The following is a 24,637-nucleotide window of genomic DNA, read 5'->3' on the forward strand; positions in this document are numbered from 1 at the left end:
CTGCGCCACTCGGGAGGCCCCAGTAGTCTATGTTCTTGATGATAAAGCATTCTGATGCCCTGATTATGTTTTTATGTGTAAAAGCACATTTCCACATTGCATGGACAATAACATTTTTCTAATGTAATCTATTTCATGTATTTTATAAACAAATGTAATTCTTAAGTGTGGCCATATATGTGGCTGGTGGGGAAACACAGAAAGTCAGATGTACGAAGAGCCTCCAGCACCTCCTCTGAGATAAGGGTGCGGGCTGGACTGCTGAACATCCCAGCCTCCTGGAACTCTCTGGACCAGCCAGGGGCCCCCAAGGAGGTGACCTGCTGGATGGGGTCGAGTCTGGGTTCCAGCCTTTAGATGAGTCCTTGTCATGGGAGCTGAAGGGGTCTTGAGGGAAGTCTCCTGAAATACAGTGTAGCATCTTGACTGTTTCTCATGCTGTTCAAAACTCAAAGATTGCTGTAATTCCGTAACTAAAAACTAGCTGGATCGGCATTCAAACTTCTTTCATCACACCAGTTAACTGTCTCTATCAGGATGTAATAGGTAGTCAGATACTGTATTCCAGTTCCAGGCACCAGAGTTGCACCACTTCTGTTCCAGCCCAACACACCTGATTCAGCTACTCAACTAAACATTTACAGCCATTGATTAGCTGAATCTGGTGTATTAGTGCTGGGCTAGAATAAAATGTGCAACACTTAGAAACACTGAGCTATAAGCCAGCTGAGATAAAGCTTCTCCAGCCAGCAGCATGCCTCATCTGTACTGAGTGACCGTCTTCCTCCACAGGTGAAGATGACCACTCGAATGAACTCTCAACCACACAGTGGCACTCTATATGTTTTTCTGTCTATCGTCTGCAGCCCAGCCACCAGCAGATACACACTAGTACCACTGCTTTCCACATCATATCCCAGGAGAAAAAATAACAAGTGATTGTAGATTCTAGATTTGGACCAGGTGTTAATTTCAAGCTCTCTCTGTGTTGCCAAGAGTTATGTGAGTTCCTCAGTGACATGAGGTTGGTTAATAAAGTGGTCCTCAGCCCCGTGAGGAAGAGGTGTAACCTGAACACAGACAGAGACACCCCCAGGAGACCCATAGATAAGAGAGAGCAGAGAGCTTTATGGACACAAAGCACGGACCAACGGTGCCATAATTAACCAATACTTCCCAAACGGGATGATATCAGAGGGCTTTGTAATCAGATTCTTTAAAAAAAAAATACATTTTCTGGATGTCAAAGCCACATTTAAAATTCTAATTTCCCACCCCTTTTTTGTGATCATCCATCATCTCAAATCCACTTGACTGCCAGACATTTCTTGTGTAATGTCTGAAGTGTGTGTAGGGCTAGTCGCTTGTAGTTCTAAAGTCTGTTGCCAATTGTATAAAAGTACAAAATAGGTTAATGCAGTATACATTGTATATTAATAGGTTTCCTAACATTAATTTCTGAATTGAATCAAGGGTGTATTAATCCAATGAAGTTCTGAATACCTTTTGAATAAGTCATTTTATTAAAAAGGAAATATGTGTTGTTTCACAATACAATACACATGCTACAATATTCATAAAAATGGCCAAATCATACTGACAACAAATAACATCCCAACAGAATCCAAGAGCAAAGTTGGTGGTATTAAATAGATCATCTTTATTGAGGGCCATCTACTGAGAAGCAGACACAGAGAGACAGGAACAACGGGCTGTGGTCTGTACAGGGAAGGGAATGTGGACGTTTACAGGCTTTTAATCCAGTCCAGGTTTGGTCCTTTAGGGTCACAAGGGTGGCTGGGGACATCGTCCATCTTGCCATTGTTTCGCATAGGGACTGGGGAGAGAGGAAAAAGGTTTTGTTTATGCCACCAACTGTCTAGGGCCAGACTTAATGATTTGCTCATAATGGTTTAATGGCTTACCTGGGTAGTTGTATGGCACAGCTGCATTCATCATGCCTGAGTACTTTGTTAAGGGACTCACTAATGGAACAGTAACGGCTGGGAAGAAATACATGAAATATCAATGATATGTTACACCAAGTGAACACACAACTCAATTCAGGGAGGGCTGAAGGGCAGTGCACACAAGTTTATTTTATGTGTATCATGTAATGTCAGAATCCATAAGGTGTAACTACAGTTGAATTTAGCATATTGTAAGATATGAGCATTACAACCTGTGATGTATACTTTGAGAGATGTACTGACCGAGAAGTCCAATTGCGCAGGCGGCCAATACCACCGGCTCCTTATTCCACGCATTCTTCAGGAAAGCTCCAATTCCTGCCAGGAGAAGCAAACAGACATTTAAGTTACAGCGGCACAAATGCACACTGTGTTATGCATGATCTATGATCCAGTGATTGATGAATGTATTAAGGATATAGCTAGGTACAAATAGCTAGCTGGGCTTATATGACTTGAAACTACATGTCATATGCCCATTTGTTTTAGTCTATACAGTATTGTAAACATGACAGCATTGGGCAGATAAATACTGAAGATGAAGCTAGAAGATCAACCCTATCCAACTGCTCTGTTTACACCAGGGTAAGCAGGACACAGCGTTTTGGAACGTTCGGATAGAAATACGCTATGTACAACAAACATGCCTCTCTGACATGTAGAATAAGAATCACATCAGCTCTAATTAATAAGATTTCTATCTGCAAAGTTCGACAACTGAACGTGGCCCAGGTTTACACTCAGCTCAGTCAGAAGAGAGCAGTGGACTGTGGAATGCAAGCGATTCAGATTGGTGATATTTAATGATCAAACTACTACATTTTGATTTGAGCTTTGACCTAAAAAAGGTTAGGTAAAGAATGAAGTGGAGACGTGACATGCAGCTAAAACAAATCGACTAACACTATGTTGGTCCAAGGTCACATTATTCGTTTGGCATGGTAAATTAAAATATGCATACAAAATTAGAGTTGAATACAATATTTAGTTACAATTAATCATACACTAGCATTATCAGAACACCAGTGTTTGCTTGACAGAGGAATCAAGCATAAAACGAGACAACTAGCTAGCTTGCTAATAGCAAAGTTCACCCACCTGCCATGTTGCTCTTTGTAGTTTTGCTGGGCTGGGGAACATGGGAACGGTAGTCTACATAATGTCGTATAATTATTGCGCCAGTTGCAACAACACAAAAAGGTTGTTTGACAGCGTGAAATCTGCGGTGATGCATTGAGCGCTGCAGTCAATGGATCGGGTAAACATATGTTTAAAGTGTCGTCAGACCATCCAGATACAGTAGTGAGTCGTAAATCTTCAAAAATGCTGCGCATGTTAGATGCTTTTCAGTAACATCGTTAGCAAGTAAGGCTAATATTAGCTAGTCGAATGTGTTGTCATCTCGGTTTAATCGTTTTCAAGAAAAGCTCACGTTAACGAGTTGTGATTTCGTTAACCAAATCAAACTTAAGTCACCTAAATGTAGTTTTATTTGGGGTTGAGGAAGGTGTAGCTGATTAGCTAATGCTGTCTGCAAGCAAATAGTTATTATGGTAACTTGCTATAACATGCCTAAAGATTAACCCCACATAGGACGAGGCGTCCTTTGGTGTAGGGCTAAAGAAAATGTGTTGTCAGGTCGAGTCAAATGAAGTGTAGATTCGTGACACCGTCTAGGACGTCATTTATGAGGGGGTGAACGATCTTATTCCTCCTTCCACCCCTCACTCAGATGATGGAGGATTTCTCCGGCCTGGCCCTGCCGCCTCTCTTTGGGGGCCACATCCTGGAAGCAGAGCTGGAGCCAGGTGGGGTGGAACTGGGCCCAGGGGAGGTAAGTAAGAGTTCTAAGTCTGACTATTATGATTCCAGTGGCTCGGTTGGAAATGGAATATGGTGCTAGAGCCGAGGTATTCAACTCTTACTCAACGAGGTCCAGAACCTGCTGGTTTTCTGTTCTACCTGTTAATGAATTGCACACCCCAGGCGTCCCAGGTCTAAATCAGTCTCTGCTTAGAGGGGAATGATGAAAGAAACAAAAATGGTGTGTGCTAAATGACAGTTTTTATCGTTAGGTAGAGCTTGGCCCTGGGGTCAGCGAGTTGCTAGAGGGCAGAGGTCAAGGGTCAGGAACAAGGCCAGAGCAGCAGCAGAAGGAGAGGAGAGAATTGGAGAAGAGGAAGTACCTGGCTTTGATCAAGAGGTGTAAGGAGATCGAACAGGTGAGTGACTGTGGGGAATCATTTGTGTGTGTGATTGTACGACCCTGCCAAGTGTGGATTTTTATTGCGAGTTTACTATCGTATCTTCAGGTAGTGCTCTATTTAAGAACCAAGTTATATGGATGAGCATCTGTGAACATATAGTTTGCTGTTGGTAATGCCAGTGCACACATGTAGCATAAAGAAATGCATGATAATGAATCCTTTCTAGGGTTGCAAAATGTTCTACACATTTTCTGGTTTTCCAGAAATCCTGGTTGGAGGTTTCTGGATTTCCTACTTATTCCCTCCTGATTCCGGGAATCCACAAAGCAGGATTTTGGGCAAACCAGGGCATTTATTGACCGTTCCAGGAATTTTGCATCCCTAATCCTTTCACAATTTTCTCTGCAGGTGAATGAGAAGATCCTTGGTCGCCTTCACCAGGTACAAAGACTAACACGTCGCATGAAGAAAGAGAGAAGGTAAAAAAGGACTGAAGCTCTGTCTGTCCTTTCATTGGTTCATGTCTTTTTCAGTCTATGGTCTATTGGCCTCTCCATCGTAAATACAGGCTAGCTCAACTACAACAGCAACTGAACTTTCCTACTGTAGGTTCCTAATGAAGACCCTCGACGCCCATGGAGATGACTATAGAAATGCACAGCTCACCATATCGCTTGAGGTGAGAATGAGATTTTCAAAAAGTAAAAAGGTGTTTATTTAATAATAAACCAGCAAAGTTCCATGATATACAGTTATAGTATATTGAAATGTAACTAAGATTCATTATGCAATCTTTCACCATTAACTTTGATGGTGATGCAGAAGATGTCAAGTGGACGGTTTTCTGTTGGCATGAAACTGGAGAACTCTTCTGAAACTGAGTTTTCCCCCCACATACTATATATATATCTTTATACTAAAAGCAACACTGTTGTTTCAGGAAGAGTCTGGTGCCCATTTAGACATCGGCCCAGGAGCAGAAGATGATAGGCTGAATGACCTTCCTAGCTCCTCCCCCCCTGTCCCTTTCCAATCCACAGTGGGATCCAAGAAGAAGAGGTATCGAGTTCCAAAACAGGAGAAAGACCCACAGGTGTGTGAGACGCACTCAGAAACCTTGAGTGTGAAATGAACGTGCACACCCAAACTAAATGAATGAACAAAGACTGTAGTGGTGAAATGTTTGCGACTATGTGCAGAGAAATGTGACAGCTTTTCCTTTACACTGACAGTGCATTGCGTATTCTATTCTGTGCATATGGAACAGATTGCACTGCAGCGTTCTCCAGTCTGGCAGACAACAGATCTGTCAGTCTGTTTCCCTACAATGGTTCTGTTGTTAACATCATCTTCACTCCTCTCCACAGACTGAAGCAGACATCTCCATGTTGGCAGAGACGCAGTTCAGTGACTTTCCCAGCCCAACCGCTTTGTCTCACTGACCAGGGGAATGGCCGGCTGCTAGTGGGAGGAGAAATGAAGCAGCATTCTGTTGCTTGGACTCCCACTTCCCCAGACGTGATGTCACTGAAACAGATACAGCCAGGTCTCTTTGGGATGTTCTGAAAGTTGTATTGGGCTTGAGTCCTGAAACGATGGAATAGGATGAAGCTACACCCGATCTAAGGTTCTACTATGCGGATGCTGTCTACAGAACCTTGCAGATAGAAATGAAAACGTAGTGGATATGATTATCATTTATGCACAACTATGATCTGTGGAAATGGCTGAAGGTCTTGACCATGGTAATCCACCCATTCTGCTCGAGTAGAGAATGCGTGGTCTTGACAGTACATGTATTGATGTGAATCTTTTATCAGGATACTCTGAACATGTTTTATGATTGTTTGTCGACCTGATGCTTACTAAATGTTCCGTATAAAATGTTTATTCAGAACTTCAGGATTCCGTTTTTTTATATATTTTACCATTGACCCATCAATCATCTGATAAACCAATCACAGGAAAGTATACCTGCGGAAGTTGTCCAACGACGGTGGAGAATTTGGTCCTATCATAGCTTGGAGGTAAGGTTTAGGGCGGGAATCCACATTTTGTGGGTGGGATTTAGCTACCGTCCATCTTTAGTGTACTGTACAGCCAGATTGACGAAAAGAAAACAAAATTTTGAAGTAAAGAAGACTGGGGAAATAGTTTTAGTTCTAATTGAAAGAGACAAACGAAAAGCCCAAACCCTAGGTAAATGTCTAAAACAAATGTGAATTTAGCTGGTTGACACAGTTTCCCTAATTTTCATAAATTACCAGCTAGCTAGCATTGTGATTGCAGTAGCTAGCTACATTTGCTAGCATTATAACAATTACCAACAACGTCAAATGTGCCCAAAATATAATCGCAATATATACACTTCATGCATAATAATGCATTGAATAGCAATTGCATTGGAATGAGTTGTCGAAACCTGCCAAACAGCATGTGAATTGGCTACGTTAGCTAGCTGGCTAATGTTGCTGACATTTCCAGCGAGACATCTATTGAACTGTTTTACGATTGATGAAAATAGTGATGTACGCTAAAATTATAAGCATGTTAATTCTTTGCTAAACCGAGGTACATTTCGCTGCAAGTGTTTGTATTATCTGTAGCTAGTTGATGCTAGGAAGCTAGCTTTGGGACTTAGATACAATGCAATCAATGTTCATTGTGTCTGTTTGCATTATGTTTTTAGCTAACGTTAATCTGTTATCTCCTTCTCTCAATGAAAGACGGTATGAGGACATTGTCGTAGTGAAGCCATGGCTGATAAGAGAAAACTCCAAGGTAACTAGCATAGAGCGATGATGGACGTAATGGACTGGACACTGACCTCTCACACTCTTTCGATTATCAGTTATTTAAATGATTGGATTAATCTTTGAGATTCAATGTAATATTAACATACAATAGATTGGCATATTTTCATAATGACCTCTTTCTTTCCTCTCCCCAGGTGAAATTGACAGATGTTTGAAAAAGGTAGCTGAAGGCGTAGAACAGTTTGAAGACATTTGGCAGAAGGTGAGGACTCCTTAACAACACTATGCATTGTATATTCACTGTGCATGAAACAAGGACTTGTCTCCTATCAAACAAACTGATCTTTGTCACTTTGTTTCACAGCTTCACAATGCAGCCAATGCCAACCAAAAGGAAAAATATGAGGCAGACCTTAAAAAAGAGATTAAAAAGCTACAGGTAAGACTAATTGCTTACTAATAGTAAGCATTATATGAAGCTGTCTTAATATCACATGTTGTCTGCTCACACTGATAAAGCTATGGGTCTTTACTTAAGTTGTAATTGTTGTTTTCTTGTCATCTCTCCTGCAGCGATTGAGGGATCAGATAAAAACATGGGTGGCATCAAATGAGATCAAAGACAAAAGGCAGCTAGTGGAGAATCGCAAGGTCATAGAGACGGTAATACTCTCCAAAATAGCATCTTTGTTTAACACTGATAGGAGAAAAGAGCGGATAGGTCTCCACCATATTGTGTTTACCTTTCAACTAGGGCCAGGACGATACCAGTATTACAATACTCGTTAGTGCCGTGGCAAGGAAACAAAACACGAAGCTGATTTAAAAAATATATATATATATATCATTGTTGTCCAGAGGGACATTTATTTTCCAAGCTATAGCACACTGTGTTTTACATACAGCAGGGTTATAAAGGACCATAGCCATAAGACTGCTAAATAGTTAATTAAATGGTTCTATGGACATTAACCCTATCTCAAATCCCAATTCTATTTGGCACATGCTTTGTAAACAATCGGTGTAGACTAACAGTGCAGAGAGAAAGTATAGAAAAGTAATAACATGAGGAATAAATACACAATAGGTAACAATAACTTGGCTATATACACAGGTTACCAGTACTGAGTATGTGTAGGGGTACGAGCTAATTGAGATGTGTACAACCATATACACTGAACAAAAATATGAACTCAACATGTAAAGTGTTGGTCTCATGTTTTCATGAGCTGAAATAAAAGATCCCAGAAATGTTCGATACGCACATAAAGCTTATTTCTTTCAAATTATGAGCACACATTTGTTTATATCCCTGTTAGTGAGCATTTCTCCTTTGCCACGATAATCCATCCACCTGACAGGTGTGGCATATCAAGAAGCAGATTAAACAGCATGATGATTACACAGTTGCACCTTGTGCTGGGTTCAATAAAAGGCAACACAATTCCACAGATGTCAAGTTTTGTGGGAGTGTGCAATTGGCATGCTGACTGCAGGAATGTCCACCAGTGCTGATGCCAGAGAATTAAATGTTAATTTCTCTACCATAAGCTGCCTCCAAAGTTGTTTTAGAGAATTTGGGGAGGGGAGGGGGGGGGGCTGAGGAGTATTTCTGTCACTAATGAAGCCCTTTTATGGGGAAAAACTTATTTTGATTGGCTGGTCCTGGCTCCCCAGTGGGTGGGCCTGACTGCCAAATGGGTGGGCCTATGCCCACAGGATATATAATAAACTGTAACAGCAGCGTATGTGTTGAGTCAAAAGAGTTAGTGCAAAAAGGATCAATGCAGATAGTCCAGGTAGCTATTGGTTAACTATTATTATCTTGCACTGACTATGCATACTCACAAGACTATATATACGCACTATACACTGAGTGCACAAAACATTAGGAACACCTTAATATTGAGTTGTACCCCCTTTTGCCCTTAGAACAGCCTAAATTGGTCAGGCATGGACTCTACAAGGTGTCAAGGGTTCCACAGGGATGCTGGCCAATGTTGACTCCAATGCTTCCCACAGTTGTGTCAAGTTGGCTGGATGTCCTTTGGGTGGGGGACCATTCTTGATACACACAGGAAACCTTTTAGCGTGAAAAACCCAGCAGCGTTGCAGTTCTTGACACACTCAAACCGGTGCGTCTGGCACTTACTACCATACCCTGTTCAAAGGCACTTAAAGCTTTTGTCTTGCCCGTTGTCCCTCTGAATGGCATACATACACAATCCGTCTCAAGGCTTAAAAATCTTTCTTTAACCTGTCTCCTTCCCTTCATCGACACTGATTTCAAGGGGATTTAACAGGTGACATCAATAAGGGATCATAGCATTCACCTGGTCTGTCATGGAAAGAGCAGGTGTTCCTAATGTTTTGTACACTCAGTGTATATACACTACACTGACACTCACACAGCCCACACACATTCACATACACTACATATGCACGCATACCAACACAACACACTTTCACACTCATCATTTGCTGTTGCTACTCTGTTCATTATTCTTATTCTTACTATTATCAATTCTGATGCCTAGTCACGTTGCCTTTTCTGTACACATATATCTCAAATACCTTGTACTGTACCCCTGCACATTGATCTGGTACTCCCTGTATATACACTATATATACAAAAGTATGTGGAACCCATTCAAATTAATGGATTCAGCTATTTCAGCCACACCAGCTGCTGACAGGTGTATAAAGTCGAGAACACAGCCATGCAATCTCCATAGACAAACATTGTCAGTAGAATGGCCTTACTGAAGAGCTCAGTAACATTCAAAAAAGTCAGTTCGTCACATTTCTGACCTGCTAGAGCTGCCCCGGACAATTGTAAGTGCTGTTATTGTGAAGTGGAAACGTCTAGGAGCAACAACGACTCAGCCGTGAAGTGGTAGGCCATACAAGCTCACAGAACGGGACAGCCAATTGCTAAAGCACGTAGCTCATAAAAATCGTCTGTCATTGGTTGCAACACTAACTTTCGAGTTCCAAACTACCTCTGGAAGCAACATCAGCACAAGAACTGTTCGTCTGGAGCGTCTTGAAATGGGTTTCCATGGCCGAGCAGCCACACACAAGCCTAAGATCACTGTGCAATGCTAAGCGTCGGCTGGAGTGGTGTAAAGCTTGCCGTCATTGGACTCTTTAGCAGTTGAAACACGTTCTCTGGAGTGATGAATCATGCTTCACCGTTTGGCAGTCTGACATACTAATCTGGGTTTGGCGGATGGCAGGAGAACGCTACCTGCCCCAATGCATAGTGCCAACTGTAAAGTTTGATGGAGGATGAATATTGGTCTGGGGCTGTTTTTATGGTTTGGGCTAGGCCCCTTTAGTTCCAGTGAATTGAAATCTTAACGCTACAGCATACATTCTAGACGATTCTGTGCTTCCAACTTTGTGGCAACAGTTTGGGGAAGGCCCTTTCCTGTTTCAGCAAGATAATGCCCCCGTGCACAAAGTAACGTCCGTACAGAAATGGTTTGTTGAGATCGTCGTGGAAGAACTTGACTGGCCTGCACAGCCCTAACCTCAACCCCATCGACCACCTTTGGGATGAATTGGAACGCCGACTGCGATCCAGGCCTAATCGCCCAACATCAGTGCCAGACTTCGCTAATGCTCTTGTGGCTGAATGGAAGCAAGTCCCCGCAACAATGTTCCAACACTAGTGGAAAGCCTTCCCAGAAGAGTCGAGGCTGTTATAGCAGCAAAGGGATCCCCCCTTATTAATGCCCATGGTTTTGGAATGAGATGTTCAATGAGTAGGTGTCCACATACTTTTGGTCATGTACTGTAGCTTCATTCTTGTGTATTTTATTCCTCTTGTGTTACTATTTGTATTATTATTTTTCAACTGCATCATTGAGAAGGGCTCGTAAGCAAGCATTTTACGAAAAGTCTACATCCGTTGTATTCAGTGCATGTGACACATAAAATGTTATTTAACCAAAGAGTTTGGTCTGCTTAGTTTTTTTTATTTTTGTCATGGAAAAATTGTGTGATATTGGTATCATCACAGCCCTACTTTGAACTCATCTCAGTGCTCATGGAGAGGGTATGCGATCCTGGCTGACATAACATCTGACATTCTCTCCTTTAGCAAATGGAGCGGTTTAAGGTGGTAGAGCGGGAGACAAAGACGAAGGCCTACTCTAAAGAAGGCCTGGGGCTCGCCCTGAAAGTGGACCCAGCTCAGAGGGAGAAAGAAGAGACGGGAAACTGGCTAACGGTAACAGCCTCTGAGCCGTTGGTATTTTGACTCATGCATAGTGAACGATAGGTCGGGGTGGATGGTTCACACTGGCTCGGCCTTATTTTCTGGGTGGTGATCTGTTCTTTTCCCCCACTCTCTCTTTTTCTCCCCCAGAATACGATAGACACTCTAAATATGCAGGTGGACCAGTTTGAGAGTGAGGTGGAATCCCTCTTCATTCAAACCAGGAAGAAGAAAGGAGAGAAAGAGGTCAGTCTCCTTCCATCTCATTCCCTATACATTAACTTTTGCTGTGTATGTAGTCTAATTAAGCAATAAGGCCCGGGGTGTGGTATATGGCCAATATACCATGGCTAAGGGCTGTTCTCAGCCATGACGCAACACGGAGTGCCTTAGCCGTGGTATACTGGCCATATACCACAAACCCCCGAGGTGCCTTATTGCTATTATAAACTGGTAACCAACGTAATTAGAACAGTAAAAATACATGTTTTGTCATACCCGTGGTATATGGTCTGATATACCACAGCTGTCAGCCCATCAGTATCCAGGGCTCAAACCAAAGCCTTCCCTGTAGCTCAGTTGGTAGAGCATGGTGTTTGCAACGCCAGGGTTGTGGGTTCGATTCCCACGGGGGGCCAGCACAGGAAAAAAATAAATATGAAATGTATGCATTCACTACTGTAAGTCGCTCTGGATAAGAGTGTCTGCTAAATGACTAAAATGTAAATGTAAACCACCCAGTTTATAATAATGAGTCAGATATTGGGTTGGATGATGTTGCTCCTAGACTCTGATCTAAGGTCAGTCTTGAATTTCCCCCTAAAAGGATTTGGGGAAGGCAAGTTGATCTGACATCTGTGCCTAAGAATGACTTCTACCTGCATTACAGAAGTCACCCGAACAGTTTATAACCACGTGTGCCTGTTTCTCTGGCTGTCTCGTAGAAGCAGGATCGCATTGAGGAGCTAAAGAGGTTTATAGAAAGGCATAGGTACCACATTCGCATGCTGGAGACCATCCTGCGCATGCTAGACAACGACTCGGTGCAGGTGGACTCCATCCAGAAGATCAAGGACGACGTGGAGTACTACATGGAGTCGTCACAGGACCCAGACTTTGAGGAGAACGAGTTCATTTACGACGACCTGGATCTGGAGGACATCCGTGAGTCGCCCATGGACAGCCAGGAGCTCGATGACGAGTCCTGGGATGATCATGATGATGATGCTCATGCTATCAGCTGTGGGTCTGGATGAATGGTCCCTCATGAACGTCTGTTGGGTCTGGGTGGATGGATGTTCTCTAATCAACATCTGTTAGCTGGGTTGACTGTCGGTTTAGAAGAGCTTGATCTGTGGTGTTTCTGTGGCTCTGGATGTTGATTGTTAAAAAACATTTATATATTAGATTTCCCCTGAAAATCTTAAAATTGAAATAAACCAGTAGCCTTTTCTCCCTGATTTATGCCCTTCACTCTTTCTATCCCTCTTTCTCTCCCTCTCTAGCTGCAGCGCTGGTGGCCACCTCTCCGACGGGCATGGGGAACATAGAGGATGAGATGTTCCTCCACTCGAGCAGCACTCCCACCTCCACCACCTCCTCTTCCCCCATCCCTCCATCCCCGGCCACCTGCACTGCTGTAAGCACATCTGCCTTCACTAATTGGTCGTTTGTATAGAACTGTAACAACAACTACAATCACTTACTTGATCAGTGTCATAAAAGTACATTGATACTTACTCATGCACTGTTTGTGCCTGAATGTGTTCTGCAGGAGAACTCTGAGGACGATAAGAAGAGAGGGCGGTCGACAGACAGTGACGTTAGTCAGGTGAGACCGAGCTTCTGCAATATCATATGTTTATAGCTCAATAGAGAACTGGATTTCTTCAGAAATGTAGTTTCTGTTTCCCTGTTCTGTTTGTACTAAACTGATGCTGTGTCATTTTCAGTCTCCTGCGAAGAACGGCACTTCCTCCTTGTTGTTGTCCTTTTCCTCGTCCGCCAATTCCGGGTCCTCTTCTTCTTCCTCCTCTCTTGTCTCCATGGCCGCCGTTGTCGGAGGCAACCCTGGGATTCCCACAAGCAACAGTCTAATAGGAAGCTTCAGCAGCGCCGTGCAACAACATCAGCCTCAACCTCCACAGCAACCAGTCCTGCAGCCACTGCAACAACCACAACAACCCCAAACAAAACCTTGCACCCCCAGCCCACCCAGCCACCCCCTCCTCTCCACCGCCCCCTCTCTCCCCACACCCACCACACCTATCTCAGCCTCCCCAAACTCCCTGCCACAGGTCTCGTCTGGTCATATCCTCAACTCCAGCCTAGGCCTTGGGTTAGGCCTGGGCAAAGTTGGCATGACGGGAACAAGCAGTGCCAACTCAATGTCTGGTCTGGGCCTGACTGGGATGTCTGCCTCTCTGAACACCATGGCAGGCCTGCTCTCTGGGTCCACCCATGCCCCTTACGCCCAGGCAGCTGCGTTGGGAGGCCTGGGTCTGAGTACCACCACCCAGTCCAGTGTCTCAGTGGAGAGCTCCTCCATCCCCACCTCTTGCTCCAGTGGAGTGACCACCAACGGGGCTGGGACAGGCCTGGGCCTGCTGGGGTCCAGCCCAGCACACGGCTCCCTGACTGGGGGGATCCTGGGCCTGGTGCCTGGGCAGAGTGTGATCCCTGGGCCCCCTCAGATCCCTCTCAGCCCGGTCGGTGCTGCCCCTGGAGGGGCAGTGGGGATGATGGGAGGAAACGGAGGAAGCATGGGGCCAATCGCAGGAGGAGTTGGGTCGAACGCAGCCCCTGCCAGACCGCCCAGTGGACTGAAGCAGAACGGAAACACAAGTATGTTCACTTTGTCTGTGTGGCTGTCTGGGTTCTTTATGCACCTTTCCTGGATTTGGGACTGAGCATTAGTAGTACTGTTTCTGCCGTCTTTCCCATGGCCCAGGTTCCAGTGCTGTGGTGGCAGAGAGCACAGCAGAGTCCGCCTTCAGCACACCCAGCCAATCACAGAGCAGCCAGCCTTCCTCGCTGACCTCCTCAGCCAGTCAGCCGTAAGTGATGTCAAATTCATCCAAGACCACAATCATCTGTTCATTTAAGATGATAAAAATGTCCTTATGTCTTCTCTCTCCCTCAGTATGGACAACGGTCCCAGCCTCATCAGCTCCATCACTTTGCCCCCCAGCTCTCCGTCCCCCTCGTTTTCGGACAGTATCCCCGGTGGTGGGAGTCTGCTCAACGGACCCCACTCCTACACACAGGCCTCTGAGGGCCTCAAGGTGAGGGGAGACAGAGGGGAAGGACAGGCAGACAGGGGTGTGAGGCTGAGATGAGCACTTTGTCCTGATGTTCTTAAATGGCCTCCTCTCCACTGTTTCCCTTCGGCTCTGAGAGGTTTTATACAGTTCAACAGATGGAGACAGTTGGCCATTTAACAGTATGAGAACACAGTGTTTGGTGAACACTAGAACCTCCACGGCAGCCATTTTGACCCAATTGTGGTTGTCTAAAATACAAATACAACTTGGAAACAAACAAACCCACAAAAATACTGATAGTTTGGAAATTAACACAATTTTCCAAACTTTCTCAGCATAAAGAAAAAGAAATTCATCAAACGTGCTGTAGATCACAAAACTCCCTCACCATTCACACCAAATCTTGTCAGCTATTCAGGAGATTTCCAATGATGAAGCATCTCCTAGATAACCATGTTTCTGTTTCCTAGTTAATGAACATGTATGATAGCATTGTAATAAGGTTAGAATAACCTGTAGAGACTGCCCTCTGTCCCCAGCTTCCTACAGACCTCCGTCAGATACTGATGGAGCCCAGAATGTCAGCGCAGGCCCCAGAGCCGCCAGGGGCCATGGCAACAGCCACTAACACACGAAAGAGAAAGCAGTGTCAGGTAGAGACCCACACACACACACGGAAATAGACACATTCATACTCAACTTACACACTCACTCCTAAACACATCCCCAAAGCCACTAACACAGGAAACAGAAAGATGACACAGATTTAAATACACACAATCTCTAACTCTGACACAGACACGCTTACACACCAAAAATATAGACAGAAGTTTGAGGTAGTCAGATATCAGTGCTAGCCAAAAACAATCTGTGTCACAGTGAAATTGACATTACCAAGTGGCTGGATTAGTTCCTCCACCACACACCAAGAACATAAAAGATATATGATTGAAGAGCCTGTATTTGTAATGATTGTGTATAGTGTTGAATTAGTAAGGACTCCATGGGATCTTGAATTGGCAGGTTTATTTGGCCAGTGTTGGTGCAGTCACTGTGGCTGGCCGTGGGGGTTCTAGCTGCAGGTAGGAGTGTGTTGCTTCACACCATACAGGGAATGGATGGTGGACTGGTACCAAGCTTCTACTAGTATCTCATGGTGGAAGAACTGTTGAATGGTCTATTGGTTTTCATAAATTCACAGTTTTTATCTTTGCCCCTTGCTCTTCCAAACTCTCCCTCACCCCACTCTTTCTTTGTTCCATCCATCTCTCCTTTTCCCTCCCTCCATCTCTCTCTCTCTCTCAGGCCCCGGAGCCTCTGAGTTCTCTGAAGGCGATGGCTGAGAGAGCAGCATTAGGATCAGGTCTGGATGGAGAGAACCCCAACCTGCACCTCACAGACAGAGGTCAGAATCAACTCAATGAACACGTTTCAAATCACATCTTTAAGGCATTACACAAATAAACATTCATGCAGTTTGACAAAGCACACGCCAGTTGCAGGTGACATAACTTCTAATTGTCTGTCTGTGTTGATGATATCCCCACCAGCTGTAACTCAACCAATCCCCTCCTGTCTCTCCTCAGACATCTTCTCTGGTTCGTCGGCTGCCCCCGGCACGCCCGCGGCCCCCCAGCCCTCCCTATCGGAGGTGAGCATCCCCCCTTCCCTGGGGGTGTGTCCCCTGGGTCCCACTCCCCTCTCCAAGGACCAGGTGTACCAGCAGACCATGCAGGAGTCTGCTTGGACACACATGCCGCACCCCTCAGACTCCGAGAGGATCAGGTAACAGAACGCCGTCCGCCGGAATACTGGGGTGTAGACACTGGGCTTTCTCTGAGGAGATATTAACATGCACGTCTGTGCTACTCTCTCCTGTAGGCAATACCTGATGAGGAACCCATGCCCCACCCTGCCGTTCCATCATCAGATGCCCCCCCACCACTCAGACTCTATAGAGTTCTACCAGAGACTGTCCACAGAGACTCTCTTCTTCATCTTCTACTACCTGGAGGTAACACACACACCATCACCCATCTGTCCGCTCTTGCTTTGTCACTGCGGGGTCCAATTGCTCACTCTCTCCTTTCTGTGTTTCTCGTTTACTCTCTCTCAGGGCACTAAAGCTCAGTACCTGTCAGCCAAGGCTCTGAAGAAGCAGTCGTGGAGGTTCCACACCAAGTACATGATGTGGTTCCAGAGGCACGAAGAACCCAAGACTATCACTGATGAGTTTGAACAGGTACAGTAGAACCTTGGTACCTGTAAGTCGCTCTGGATAAGAGCGTCTGCTAAATGACTTAAATGTAAATGTTAGTGTTGGAGGCACCATGGGTCTGTATAGAACAATGAGCCAATGATGAGCCAACATAAAGAGTGAGTGATTAATACTGTCCTCCTCCCTCAGGGCACTTACATCTACTTTGACTATGAGAAGTGGGGTCAGAGGAAGAAGGAGGGGTTCACCTTTGAGTACAGGTACCTGGAAGACCGAGACCTGCAGTGACAGAGGGAGGAGAAGCGTGCTGCTGTTGACATTCCCAGACTGACCTAACTCCATGCTGTGGATAGAGATTGTGATGTGTAGTAGAACCCTGCTCCTAAAATGGAGGATGTTGTCTGTATAGGCTGCGTCTAATGGCACCCTACTCCCCACATAGTGTACTACTCCGGCACAAAGCCCTTGTAGTGCACTACAGTACGTGGGGAATAGAACCCCCTACCTATACCTGGTCAGAAGTAGTGTCCTGGGGGGAGTAGGGAGTCATTACAGATCTGTGCCTGTCTGTGTGAGCACTCAGTTTGTGGCATTACATTAGGAAGCTCCATGCATGTTCCCCATGTTATGTTTTTCTTTGTTTCAACAACAAACTCTGTACTGCCCCCAACTGGAGTATAGAAGCCTTGGACTAAACAACAACAAGTGAAAAAAGCCCATCTTGCTTGAATTGACTAATTAGTGGTTTAGAATGGAGACATACAGTTGTCTAGCTAGCCAGCAGACAGGGCAAACTGGGCTCCTTTTAAATGTTATGATGCCTGTTGATTAAGGTCACTATTAGGGATAGTGAGTGATTATCAGTAGTTTTATTGATGTTGTCTTGGTCGATAAAACGCTCTGATTGAGAATGACCACATGGCCTCTTCCTTTTGATGGGGATAGAGAGGCATTATTGGACATTGGATTAAATTGCTATGCAATTGAACTGGTCTCTGCCTCCCTCTCTCTTTACAAATAAAATATTTTAACGTTTAACTGTGAAAGGAAACGCATCGTCATTGGGGCATTATGTTTGTGAGATTAGCTAATAAAGGATTTGTACCTGAAAGAAGCAGAGTTGTGTTGACATGAAGTCTGGCTGATCATGTTCATGGTTTCTATACCATGAAGCAACAGCCACTATTGCCCTTCAAAGTGTAACTACTAGTGGAAGGATGAGAACAGTAGAAATAGGATAATTCCCTTTGAGTCGGTGTATATTTACTCAAAAGGGTGTCAACAGTTCTCAGCCTTGCGTGTAGTAATCTGTTCAACTCAATTTTATCCTGTGTTAATTTAAATCGCTTCCAAAGGACCCTTATTGAAACAAAACCTGGTTTCACCATTCAGGGCTCTGTTCAATCCAGATCTCAAAAGTTCAGCGCTAGAGTCTAATAAAAATGGAAAGGCAATGTTCCCGCGTTGGCAGACTGCATTCACGATAAAACGCTGCACATGTCGCATCAATCGGATTTACTTTTAAGTTTTTATTGCACCATTTGTAACACTTCAGCGGTAGATTGAATCGAGCTTCATTCACTGATTGCAACACTGCATTAAATGTATTCCTCGTTGACACCAAGTGAAAAAAATGGTTTACTGAAATACTGTTTTCATAATGTGAAGCATGCATCAACCATTCAACCTAGAATGTTCTGAAAAAGCTGGTGGTGAATTTAACTTGGGGGCTAGATAGTTTAATCATATTCAAATGATTCATCCATCATGACCGGTCTCTGGTGATTTAGAGGTTGTCCCTGAGAACATAGACATTTCAGTTCTTTCCTGAAAGATTTTTGGAGAAAGGAATTGAGAGATGAGTTTTGCCTTTTATAAATTCTATTTTTGGGCTTTTGAGAAAGGGAAGGCTGAAATGTGAATTTCTCAAGAAAATAAACTATTTACAGGCTGTTTTATTAAAATGAAGTTGTCATGTTTCTGCATGGGTAAAAACAGGATTGTAAAATTTCAATAAAATACTTTTCTGAAATTGTGACGAATATAAGTTCACATGTAACACTTTTGTATTAGAAGATCCTATTTCATAAATAGCAAATTCCTAAAAACACTATTCTATGCTGCTCAAAGCAACATAGGGTATGCCGTCATTGCAAATAAGAATTTGTTCTTAATTGACTTGCCTAGTTAAGGCCAAATACATTTTATTTTTAAAAAGCAATCCAATGCTACAATGCATTCAGACCCCTCCCCTTTCCACATTTTGTTACATTACAGCCTTATTCTAAAATGGATTAAATACAAAATACATATAGTACCAGTCAAAAGTCTGGACACCTACTCTTTCAAGGGTTTTTCTTTATTTGTACTTTTTTCTACGTTGTATAATAAGTGAACACATCAAAACTATGAATTAACACATGGAATCATGTAGTAACCAAAAAAAGCATTACACAAAACAAATTGTATATCTTCAACGTAGCCAATTGTGTGCAAAGTTGTCAAGGCAAAGGTTGGCTACTAGAATCTCAAAATATACTTGGATTTGTTAAACTTCTTTTTGGTTATTCCATGTAGTTAATTCATAGTTTTGTCTTCACTATTATTCTACAATGTAGAAAAAAGTCCAAAATAAAAACCCTTGAATGATTAGGTGTCCAAACTTGACTGGTACTCTGTGTGTGCGTACACAGACACACATTTGCAAACATTTCTAAAAACCCATTTCTGCTTTGTCATTATGGGGTAGAGTGTAGATTGATTAAATTGAGGGGGAAAACTATTTTAGAATAAGTAACATAACAAAATGTGGAAAAAGTCAAGGGGTCTAAATACTTTCCGAAAGCACTTTTCAGTAATGAGACAAGGACGTATTAGTTTCGTTTTATTAAAATGGAACAAAATGGAGTCAAAGCGTAAGAAAAAAAGCACAACATGCTCTAAAACAAATATACAATCTACATAATATATTTTTCTTCAAGGTCATGGTCAATCTTCTCCCCATGGTTATGCAATGATGCCTGATCAATCAGTCTGTGTATGCATTTCACTCCATCTGCATTCATTTTGAAATACAAGTTGGTATGTCTGTATATCAGTCTCTCCTGTGTGTAAGTATATGTGTGGATGTGTATGATAAATTGTATGTGTACTCCTCACTTTCCCTCTCCCTCCTTCTTGACCTTGAGGAACTCTGCCATGTTGGAGAAGTATTTCTGGTTGGCTTCAGCCACCTTCTTCTCTGCTGCATGCGGGTTCACGATCTCCAGTCCCTGAGGAACACAGTTCAGTTCAAGTACAATTCACCCACAAACAGAAACGAGGAGGCCACCCTTGCTGGTAAACGCTAACGTTACTGGTGATGAAGTGCTTCGTTTGTTGAAATGATAAAATCAAATACGTGTAGCTTTTTTTCCATGTGAAAACAAAACCAATTTGGCCTACCTGTAGTGGAGTGAAGGCTACGCTGGAACTTGTTCCTGAGGAGTTGTCTCTGACCGAGGACCTTCCGCCGACTGTGGACCTCCCGCCGACTGTGGACCTGCTGCCGACTGTGGACCTGCCGCCGACTGTGGACCTGCCGCCATACGTCATGTTCTGCTTCTGCAGCTTCCTCTGTAGGGACTTGGATATCCTGGCCTTGGTGGCCTCGTTGACCTGAGCCTGTCTGACACGTCCGCTGCCCGACTTCCCCAGCTGGCCCAGACTGAAACCCAGGTCCTCCTGGTACGCATCATCCTCAATCTGAGAGAAACAGAGAGAGGGTGGTTGGTTAAAAAGACCAATACATATTTATTGGAATTACACATAGTAAAATATAGTAACAGCTGTCCTGAAAGACATTAGCAGTTCTGACCTCTGCGAAGGTCATCCTGTTGGCATGTTTCCTGATCTCTGTCAGACCCAGACGCTCCTTCATCTTACGATACCTGGACAAGGACAGACAAAAGATAAGACCATCAATACTGTTTAACGTCGCACTTTGAAAAGAATTCCAACTCAGGACCAGTTATCTACACATCCCTAAAGTAAACACCTCCGCCCTCCTCTCTTCTTCCTCTGTCCGTCCAACGGTGCTGGCAGGGGTTTGACAGTCTTCACCGGTGGAGGCTCCTGCCATTTATCAAACTTCTTCTCGATCTCCTCCTTCAGGTCATAGCCCACCTGCACAGAGAGAATAAGACCAGAGTTAATATGTAACAGACGTTTATATACCCCTTCTTTCTTCCCTCTTCCAGTCCTCACCTTGCCGTCTGAACTCTCGTGGAAGCTGTCCACTCGGGATGCCAGGGTGCACTTCGCTGAAACCAGACGTGCTGCCTTTCTCCTCAGGTCCTACAACACAGGGATAACTCTTGTTAACTTAGGTAAAGCCACAGTCAACCAAAGCTCTTGGGAACACACACTGACCGGGGGTAGAGTCTGGACCACATCACAGTGGTAGATGTAGCCGGTGTGTGGGAGCACAGCAGTGCTGCTGAACCCTGACAGGGTCCTCTTCTGGGTTCCCAGTAGCATCAGGTTACAGGCTGGCATCTTAGACAGGTTGGTCAGGCCCCCAGCAATACCTACCACCACAGGGAGGAAGACGACCTTATGATTGTCAGAATCCTGTAAATTATATAAAAAACTAAATCCTTATAATCACTGACCCATGATCTTGGCTGCGGTTGAGGCTCCAACGATGACTGACAGATTAGGAGCGATGAACGACATCCTGGACTCCACATATTCATAGATCCTGTGTTTTGATTGGTTCAGCTCTAGCGCCATGTCACAGGCCTCCTCCAACCTCTTCAGTTCATCCTCACCCAGCATCGTCCTGGAAACAAGTCATGTTGCTTTTACAACATCATTGAGATGGAAAGGTGGTCTGCAACCAAATGGTTGTTACGGTTCCCTGTTGTGTAGATAATGTAAAGTCTATTGATCATATTTCTATCTGAACATTCTGTAAATGTGTACTCCACCGAATAAGTTCTCAGTCCCATTGGTGGACCTCTTCAACCCAGGTGTCCCTGCTCTTACCCTGTGTGGTGGAGGCTGTGACGTGTCCCTGCTCTTACCCCTGTGTGGTGGAGGCTGTAACGTGTCCCTGCTCTTACCCCTGTGTGGTGGAGGCTGTGACGTGTCCCTGCTCTTACCCCTGTGTGGTGGAGGCTGTGACGGTCCGTTGTGTGGTGAGCGCGTGTCCCTGCTCTTACCCCTGTGTGGTGGAGGCTGTGACGTGTCCCTGCTCTTACCCCTGTGTGGTGGAGGCTGTGACGTGTCCCTGCTCTTACCCCTGTGTGGTGGAGGCTGTGACGTGTCCCTGCTCTTACCCCTGTGTGGTGGAGGCTGTGACGTGTCCCTGCTCTTACCCCTGTGTGGTGGAGGCTGCGACGTGTCCCTGCTCTTACCCCTGTGTGGTGGAGGCTGCGACGTGTCCCTGCTCTTACCCCTGTGTGGTGGAGGCTGTGACGTGTCCCTGCTCTTACCCCTGTGTGGTGGAGGCTGTGACGTGTCCCTGCTCTTACCCCTGTGTGGTGGAGGCTGTGACGTGTCCCTGCTCTTACCCCTGTGTGGTGGAGGCTGTGACGTGTCCCTGCTCTTACCCCTGTGTGGTGGAGGCTGTGACGTGTCCCTGCTCTTACCCCTGTGTGGTGGAGGCTGTGACGTGTCCCTGCTCTTACCCCTGTGTGGTGGAGGCTGTGACGTGTCCCTGCTCTTACCCCTGTGTGGTGGAGGCTGTGACGCTGACCACCATGATGGTGGCGTTGGTTAGGATCTGCTGCAGATTCTCGTTGTTCTTACACTTGTCCAGGTTGTTCCCCAGCTCCTACACACACAGTGTTCAGCCCAACAGCAGGGACATGAATAGTAGACAAGAGTTTAAACAATGTAGACACATTATGATGTGGAAGAGAATTCTCCTCTAACATCAGCTCACCTTGACAGTGCGGACGTAGTCCAGAGAGTTGGGCACCAGGGACTCCAGCTCAGGGAACCTCTTAGAATACTTGTCACGTACAAACTTGTGAATGATGTCTGACAAAGACAAACAAAGACACCGTTAGACATAACGCAATGCAAACAAATTACGGTAGCATATTGACACACAATCACTTATGAACCTAGTGGACTCACTCAGTTCATTCTCAATTTCTACTGTGAGGTTATTGGCAGCAACGATCAGCTTGTATTCTGGGTCTGCCTCCACCGGACCGGAGACTGAAGAGAAAGAGAAGAGGGGAGAGTCAGTAAAACCACAAGATGTAGGATCAGAAACCATTGTATTCAGAGTGGAACATAAACCACAGAACGAGATATCCAAACAGACAATTATAGAGCTGCTGTGTCTTCAATAGGGCGCCAGGTAGCCTAGCGGTTAGAGCATTGGCAAAGTAACTGACCCAGTAAAACAACCCTATCCGGTGTGTGACAACAAAAACATAGAAACAGTCAATAATCACCTTCAGAGTTCTTGCGCTGCTTCTCGACATAGATTGCAATTTTGTCCATGATCTCTGAGAACTGTAAAACAAACAAATTGTGGGTTTTCAAAACAAACCTTTGAAATCGCTTATATGTTCTAGAACAGGGTTTCCCAAACTCAGTCCTGGGCCCCCCCTGGGTGCACGTTTTGGTTTTTACCCTAGCACTACACAGCTGATTAAATAATCAAAGCTTGCTGAGTTGGTTATTTGAATCAGCCATGTAGTGCTAGGGCAAAACTAAAACATGTACCCACGGGGGGCTCCAGGACCCAGTTTGGGAAACCCTGTTCTAGTATAGTGACTGCGCCCAGCTCCACACACACTGCCCTGACCTGTTTGCTGTTGCGTAGTTTAGCGATGGAGGAGACACTCTCAGCTCCGCTGTAGTCCACCTCCATCTCCTCTGGGATGTCCTCCAAACCTCCCTCTACCTGTCCCTCCCCTGCCTCCCCATCACTCTCCCCCTCTTCCCCCGGGTACAGCCCATCCTCCCCCTCATCCCCCGCCTCCTCCAGATCAGCCAGGAGCTCATCGGCCAGAGACATCTGCAGGAAAGGAACGACAATGTGGGACAAGGCTATGTGACATGGGGAGGGATATGAAGTCAATTCCTAGCTGAGCACACACACACACACACACACACACACACACACACACACACACACACACACACACACGAGTGTAAATGACCTAGAGTAAAAATGTGTGCAAAGGCTAAATGTGAGAATCTAGAAGCTTTACCATAAAAACAATTGGTTGTGGTTAATTTATTAATTTATAGCTAGCTAACGTTAGCTGTGGCTGGCGCAGCGGTCTCAGACACTGCATCTCAGTACTAGAGGCGTCACTACAGACCCTGGTTCGATTCCAGGCTGTATAACAACCGGCCGTGATTGGGAGTCCCATAAGGTGGCGCACAATTAGCCCAGCGTCGTCCGGGTTAGGCCGTCATTGTAAATAATAATTTGTTCTTAGCCGACTTGCCTAGTTAAATAATATATATATATATATATTTTAAAGCTGGCCTCGCTGGATAACTGTAACTATAACAGCAGTTAGCTAGCTAAGTCTAGCTAGTTAAATAACAGGGAACGTTCGCAAGTTAGCTGAAATTATACGGCACAAACTTATGAGAACTTACCTTCGGAGTTCGAAACTCCTACCGTCAAAAGAAACCTTACAAATCCAACAACTTTCGAAATGCGTTCGACGTTAAAAATGTTTGCTTGTGCTATCAACGTCGCCTCTATAGCGAGTCGCAGACGAAAGGCATCATCCATAAATAATCCAATGGGTGGTCAGAGGTTTGTAACGTTGAGCCTTGATCAAGGCTTTATGGGAATTGCTGTTTTTATCTGTAGTATAGGCCAGTATCAGACCTGGATACATGTGAATGGTCTTTCTCTCACTCATATTTCCAGTCTTAATGCATTCTATATTCAATGGGCTAGTCATTCCGTGTTTTACTTTGGGTAGAGTATTTGGAGATTAGTTATTCACCCTATCCTTCACCATCCTTTGT

At 44.7% G+C, this 24,637-nt stretch overlaps 4 protein-coding genes across 16 annotated transcripts; 2 read left to right on the top strand and 2 right to left on the bottom strand.

Annotated features, from left to right (window-relative positions):
* Positions 1–1,508: 1,508 nt before the first annotated feature.
* On the bottom strand, positions 1,509–3,101 carry ndufa3 (NADH:ubiquinone oxidoreductase subunit A3). The gene is made up of 4 exons (NM_001141206.2): positions 3,069–3,101; positions 2,214–2,288; positions 1,926–2,003; positions 1,509–1,837 (listed from the first exon to the last, which is right to left on the bottom strand). Exons 1-4 carry the CDS (start codon positions 3,073–3,075, stop codon positions 1,746–1,748), a joined length of 252 nt encoding a protein of 83 aa, NP_001134678.1. The 5' UTR covers positions 3,076–3,101; the 3' UTR covers positions 1,509–1,745.
* On the top strand, positions 3,102–6,074 carry tfpt (TCF3 fusion partner homolog). 6 transcript variants are annotated; one of them, XM_045696096.1, is made up of 7 exons: positions 3,102–3,228; positions 3,703–3,804; positions 4,046–4,192; positions 4,586–4,656; positions 4,787–4,856; positions 5,118–5,270; positions 5,545–6,074. In XM_045696096.1, the coding sequence occupies exons 1-7, from the start codon at positions 3,220–3,222 to the stop codon at positions 5,617–5,619; spliced, it is 627 nt and encodes a 208-aa protein (XP_045552052.1). In that variant the 5' UTR covers positions 3,102–3,219; the 3' UTR covers positions 5,620–6,074. The 6 variants fall into 6 exon arrangements, with proteins under 6 accessions (XP_045552052.1, XP_045552045.1, XP_045552042.1 ...); XM_045696089.1 differs by having other exon boundaries at positions 5,218–5,270; XM_045696086.1 differs by having other exon boundaries at positions 3,138–3,272.
* A 148-nt stretch (positions 6,075–6,222) lies between these two features.
* Positions 6,223–17,677, top strand: LOC106577238 (CCR4-NOT transcription complex subunit 3). Of its 8 annotated transcripts, none has more exons than XM_045699586.1 (19): positions 6,223–6,376; positions 6,904–6,958; positions 7,128–7,195; positions 7,298–7,372; positions 7,507–7,596; positions 11,042–11,170; positions 11,309–11,404; positions 12,103–12,400; positions 12,664–12,797; positions 12,933–12,989; positions 13,111–14,002; positions 14,109–14,214; positions 14,301–14,442; positions 14,961–15,074; positions 15,727–15,826; positions 16,008–16,206; positions 16,303–16,435; positions 16,538–16,663; positions 16,829–17,677. In XM_045699586.1, exons 2-19 carry the CDS (start codon positions 6,934–6,936, stop codon positions 16,925–16,927), a joined length of 2,883 nt encoding a protein of 960 aa, XP_045555542.1. In that variant the 5' UTR covers positions 6,223–6,376; positions 6,904–6,933; the 3' UTR covers positions 16,928–17,677. The 8 variants fall into 8 exon arrangements, with proteins under 8 accessions (XP_045555542.1, XP_045555559.1, XP_045555552.1 ...); XM_045699603.1 differs by having other exon boundaries at positions 12,103–12,322; XM_045699596.1 differs by having other exon boundaries at positions 12,109–12,400.
* Positions 17,678–19,510: 1,833 nt separating this feature from the next.
* On the bottom strand, positions 19,511–24,402 carry prpf31 (PRP31 pre-mRNA processing factor 31 homolog (yeast)). Its single transcript, XM_045699650.1, has 13 exons — positions 24,257–24,402; positions 23,448–23,660; positions 23,092–23,152; positions 22,766–22,849; positions 22,569–22,666; positions 22,351–22,457; positions 21,292–21,461; positions 21,050–21,207; positions 20,885–20,974; positions 20,676–20,803; positions 20,496–20,568; positions 20,084–20,383; positions 19,511–19,911 (listed from the first exon to the last, which is right to left on the bottom strand). Exons 2-13 carry the CDS (start codon positions 23,658–23,660, stop codon positions 19,795–19,797), a joined length of 1,599 nt encoding a protein of 532 aa, XP_045555606.1. The 5' UTR covers positions 24,257–24,402; the 3' UTR covers positions 19,511–19,794.
* Positions 24,403–24,637: the final 235 nt, after the last annotated feature.

This window comes from Salmo salar, chromosome ssa02 (assembly GCF_905237065.1).
Source record: "Salmo salar chromosome ssa02, Ssal_v3.1, whole genome shotgun sequence".
Lineage (NCBI taxonomy): Eukaryota > Metazoa > Chordata > Actinopteri > Salmoniformes > Salmonidae > Salmo > Salmo salar.

Coding starts and splice junctions, on each gene's coding strand:
- ndufa3 (NM_001141206.2), bottom strand. Junction 2,004..2,213: donor CTGCGCAATTGGACTTCTCG/GTCAGTACATCT, acceptor ATTTCTTCCCAG/CCGTTACTGTTCCATTAGTG. Junction 1,838..1,925: donor TGTGCCATACAACTACCCAG/GTAAGCCATTAA, acceptor CTCTCTCCCCAG/TCCCTATGCGAAACAATGGC.
- tfpt (XM_045696083.1), top strand. CDS start 3,237: ATGTTTAAAGTGTCGTCAGACCATCCAGATACAGTA. Junction 3,805..4,045: donor TGGAACTGGGCCCAGGGGAG/GTAAGTAAGAGT, acceptor TTTTATCGTTAG/GTAGAGCTTGGCCCTGGGGT. Junction 4,657..4,786: donor CGCATGAAGAAAGAGAGAAG/GTAAAAAAGGAC, acceptor TTCCTACTGTAG/GTTCCTAATGAAGACCCTCG.
- LOC106577238 (XM_045699586.1), top strand. CDS start 6,934: ATGGCTGATAAGAGAAAACTCCAAG. Junction 7,196..7,297: donor TTGAAGACATTTGGCAGAAG/GTGAGGACTCCT, acceptor TTTGTTTCACAG/CTTCACAATGCAGCCAATGC. Junction 7,597..11,041: donor ATCGCAAGGTCATAGAGACG/GTAATACTCTCC, acceptor TCTCTCCTTTAG/CAAATGGAGCGGTTTAAGGT.
- prpf31 (XM_045699650.1), bottom strand. CDS start 23,660: ATGTCTCTGGCCGATGAGCTCCTGGCTGATCTGGAGGAGGCGGGGGAT. Junction 21,208..21,291: donor AACCGCAGCCAAGATCATGG/GTCAGTGATTAT, acceptor CTGTGGTGGTAG/GTATTGCTGGGGGCCTGACC. Junction 20,804..20,884: donor ACGAGAGTTCAGACGGCAAG/GTGAGGACTGGA, acceptor CTCTCTGTGCAG/GTGGGCTATGACCTGAAGGA.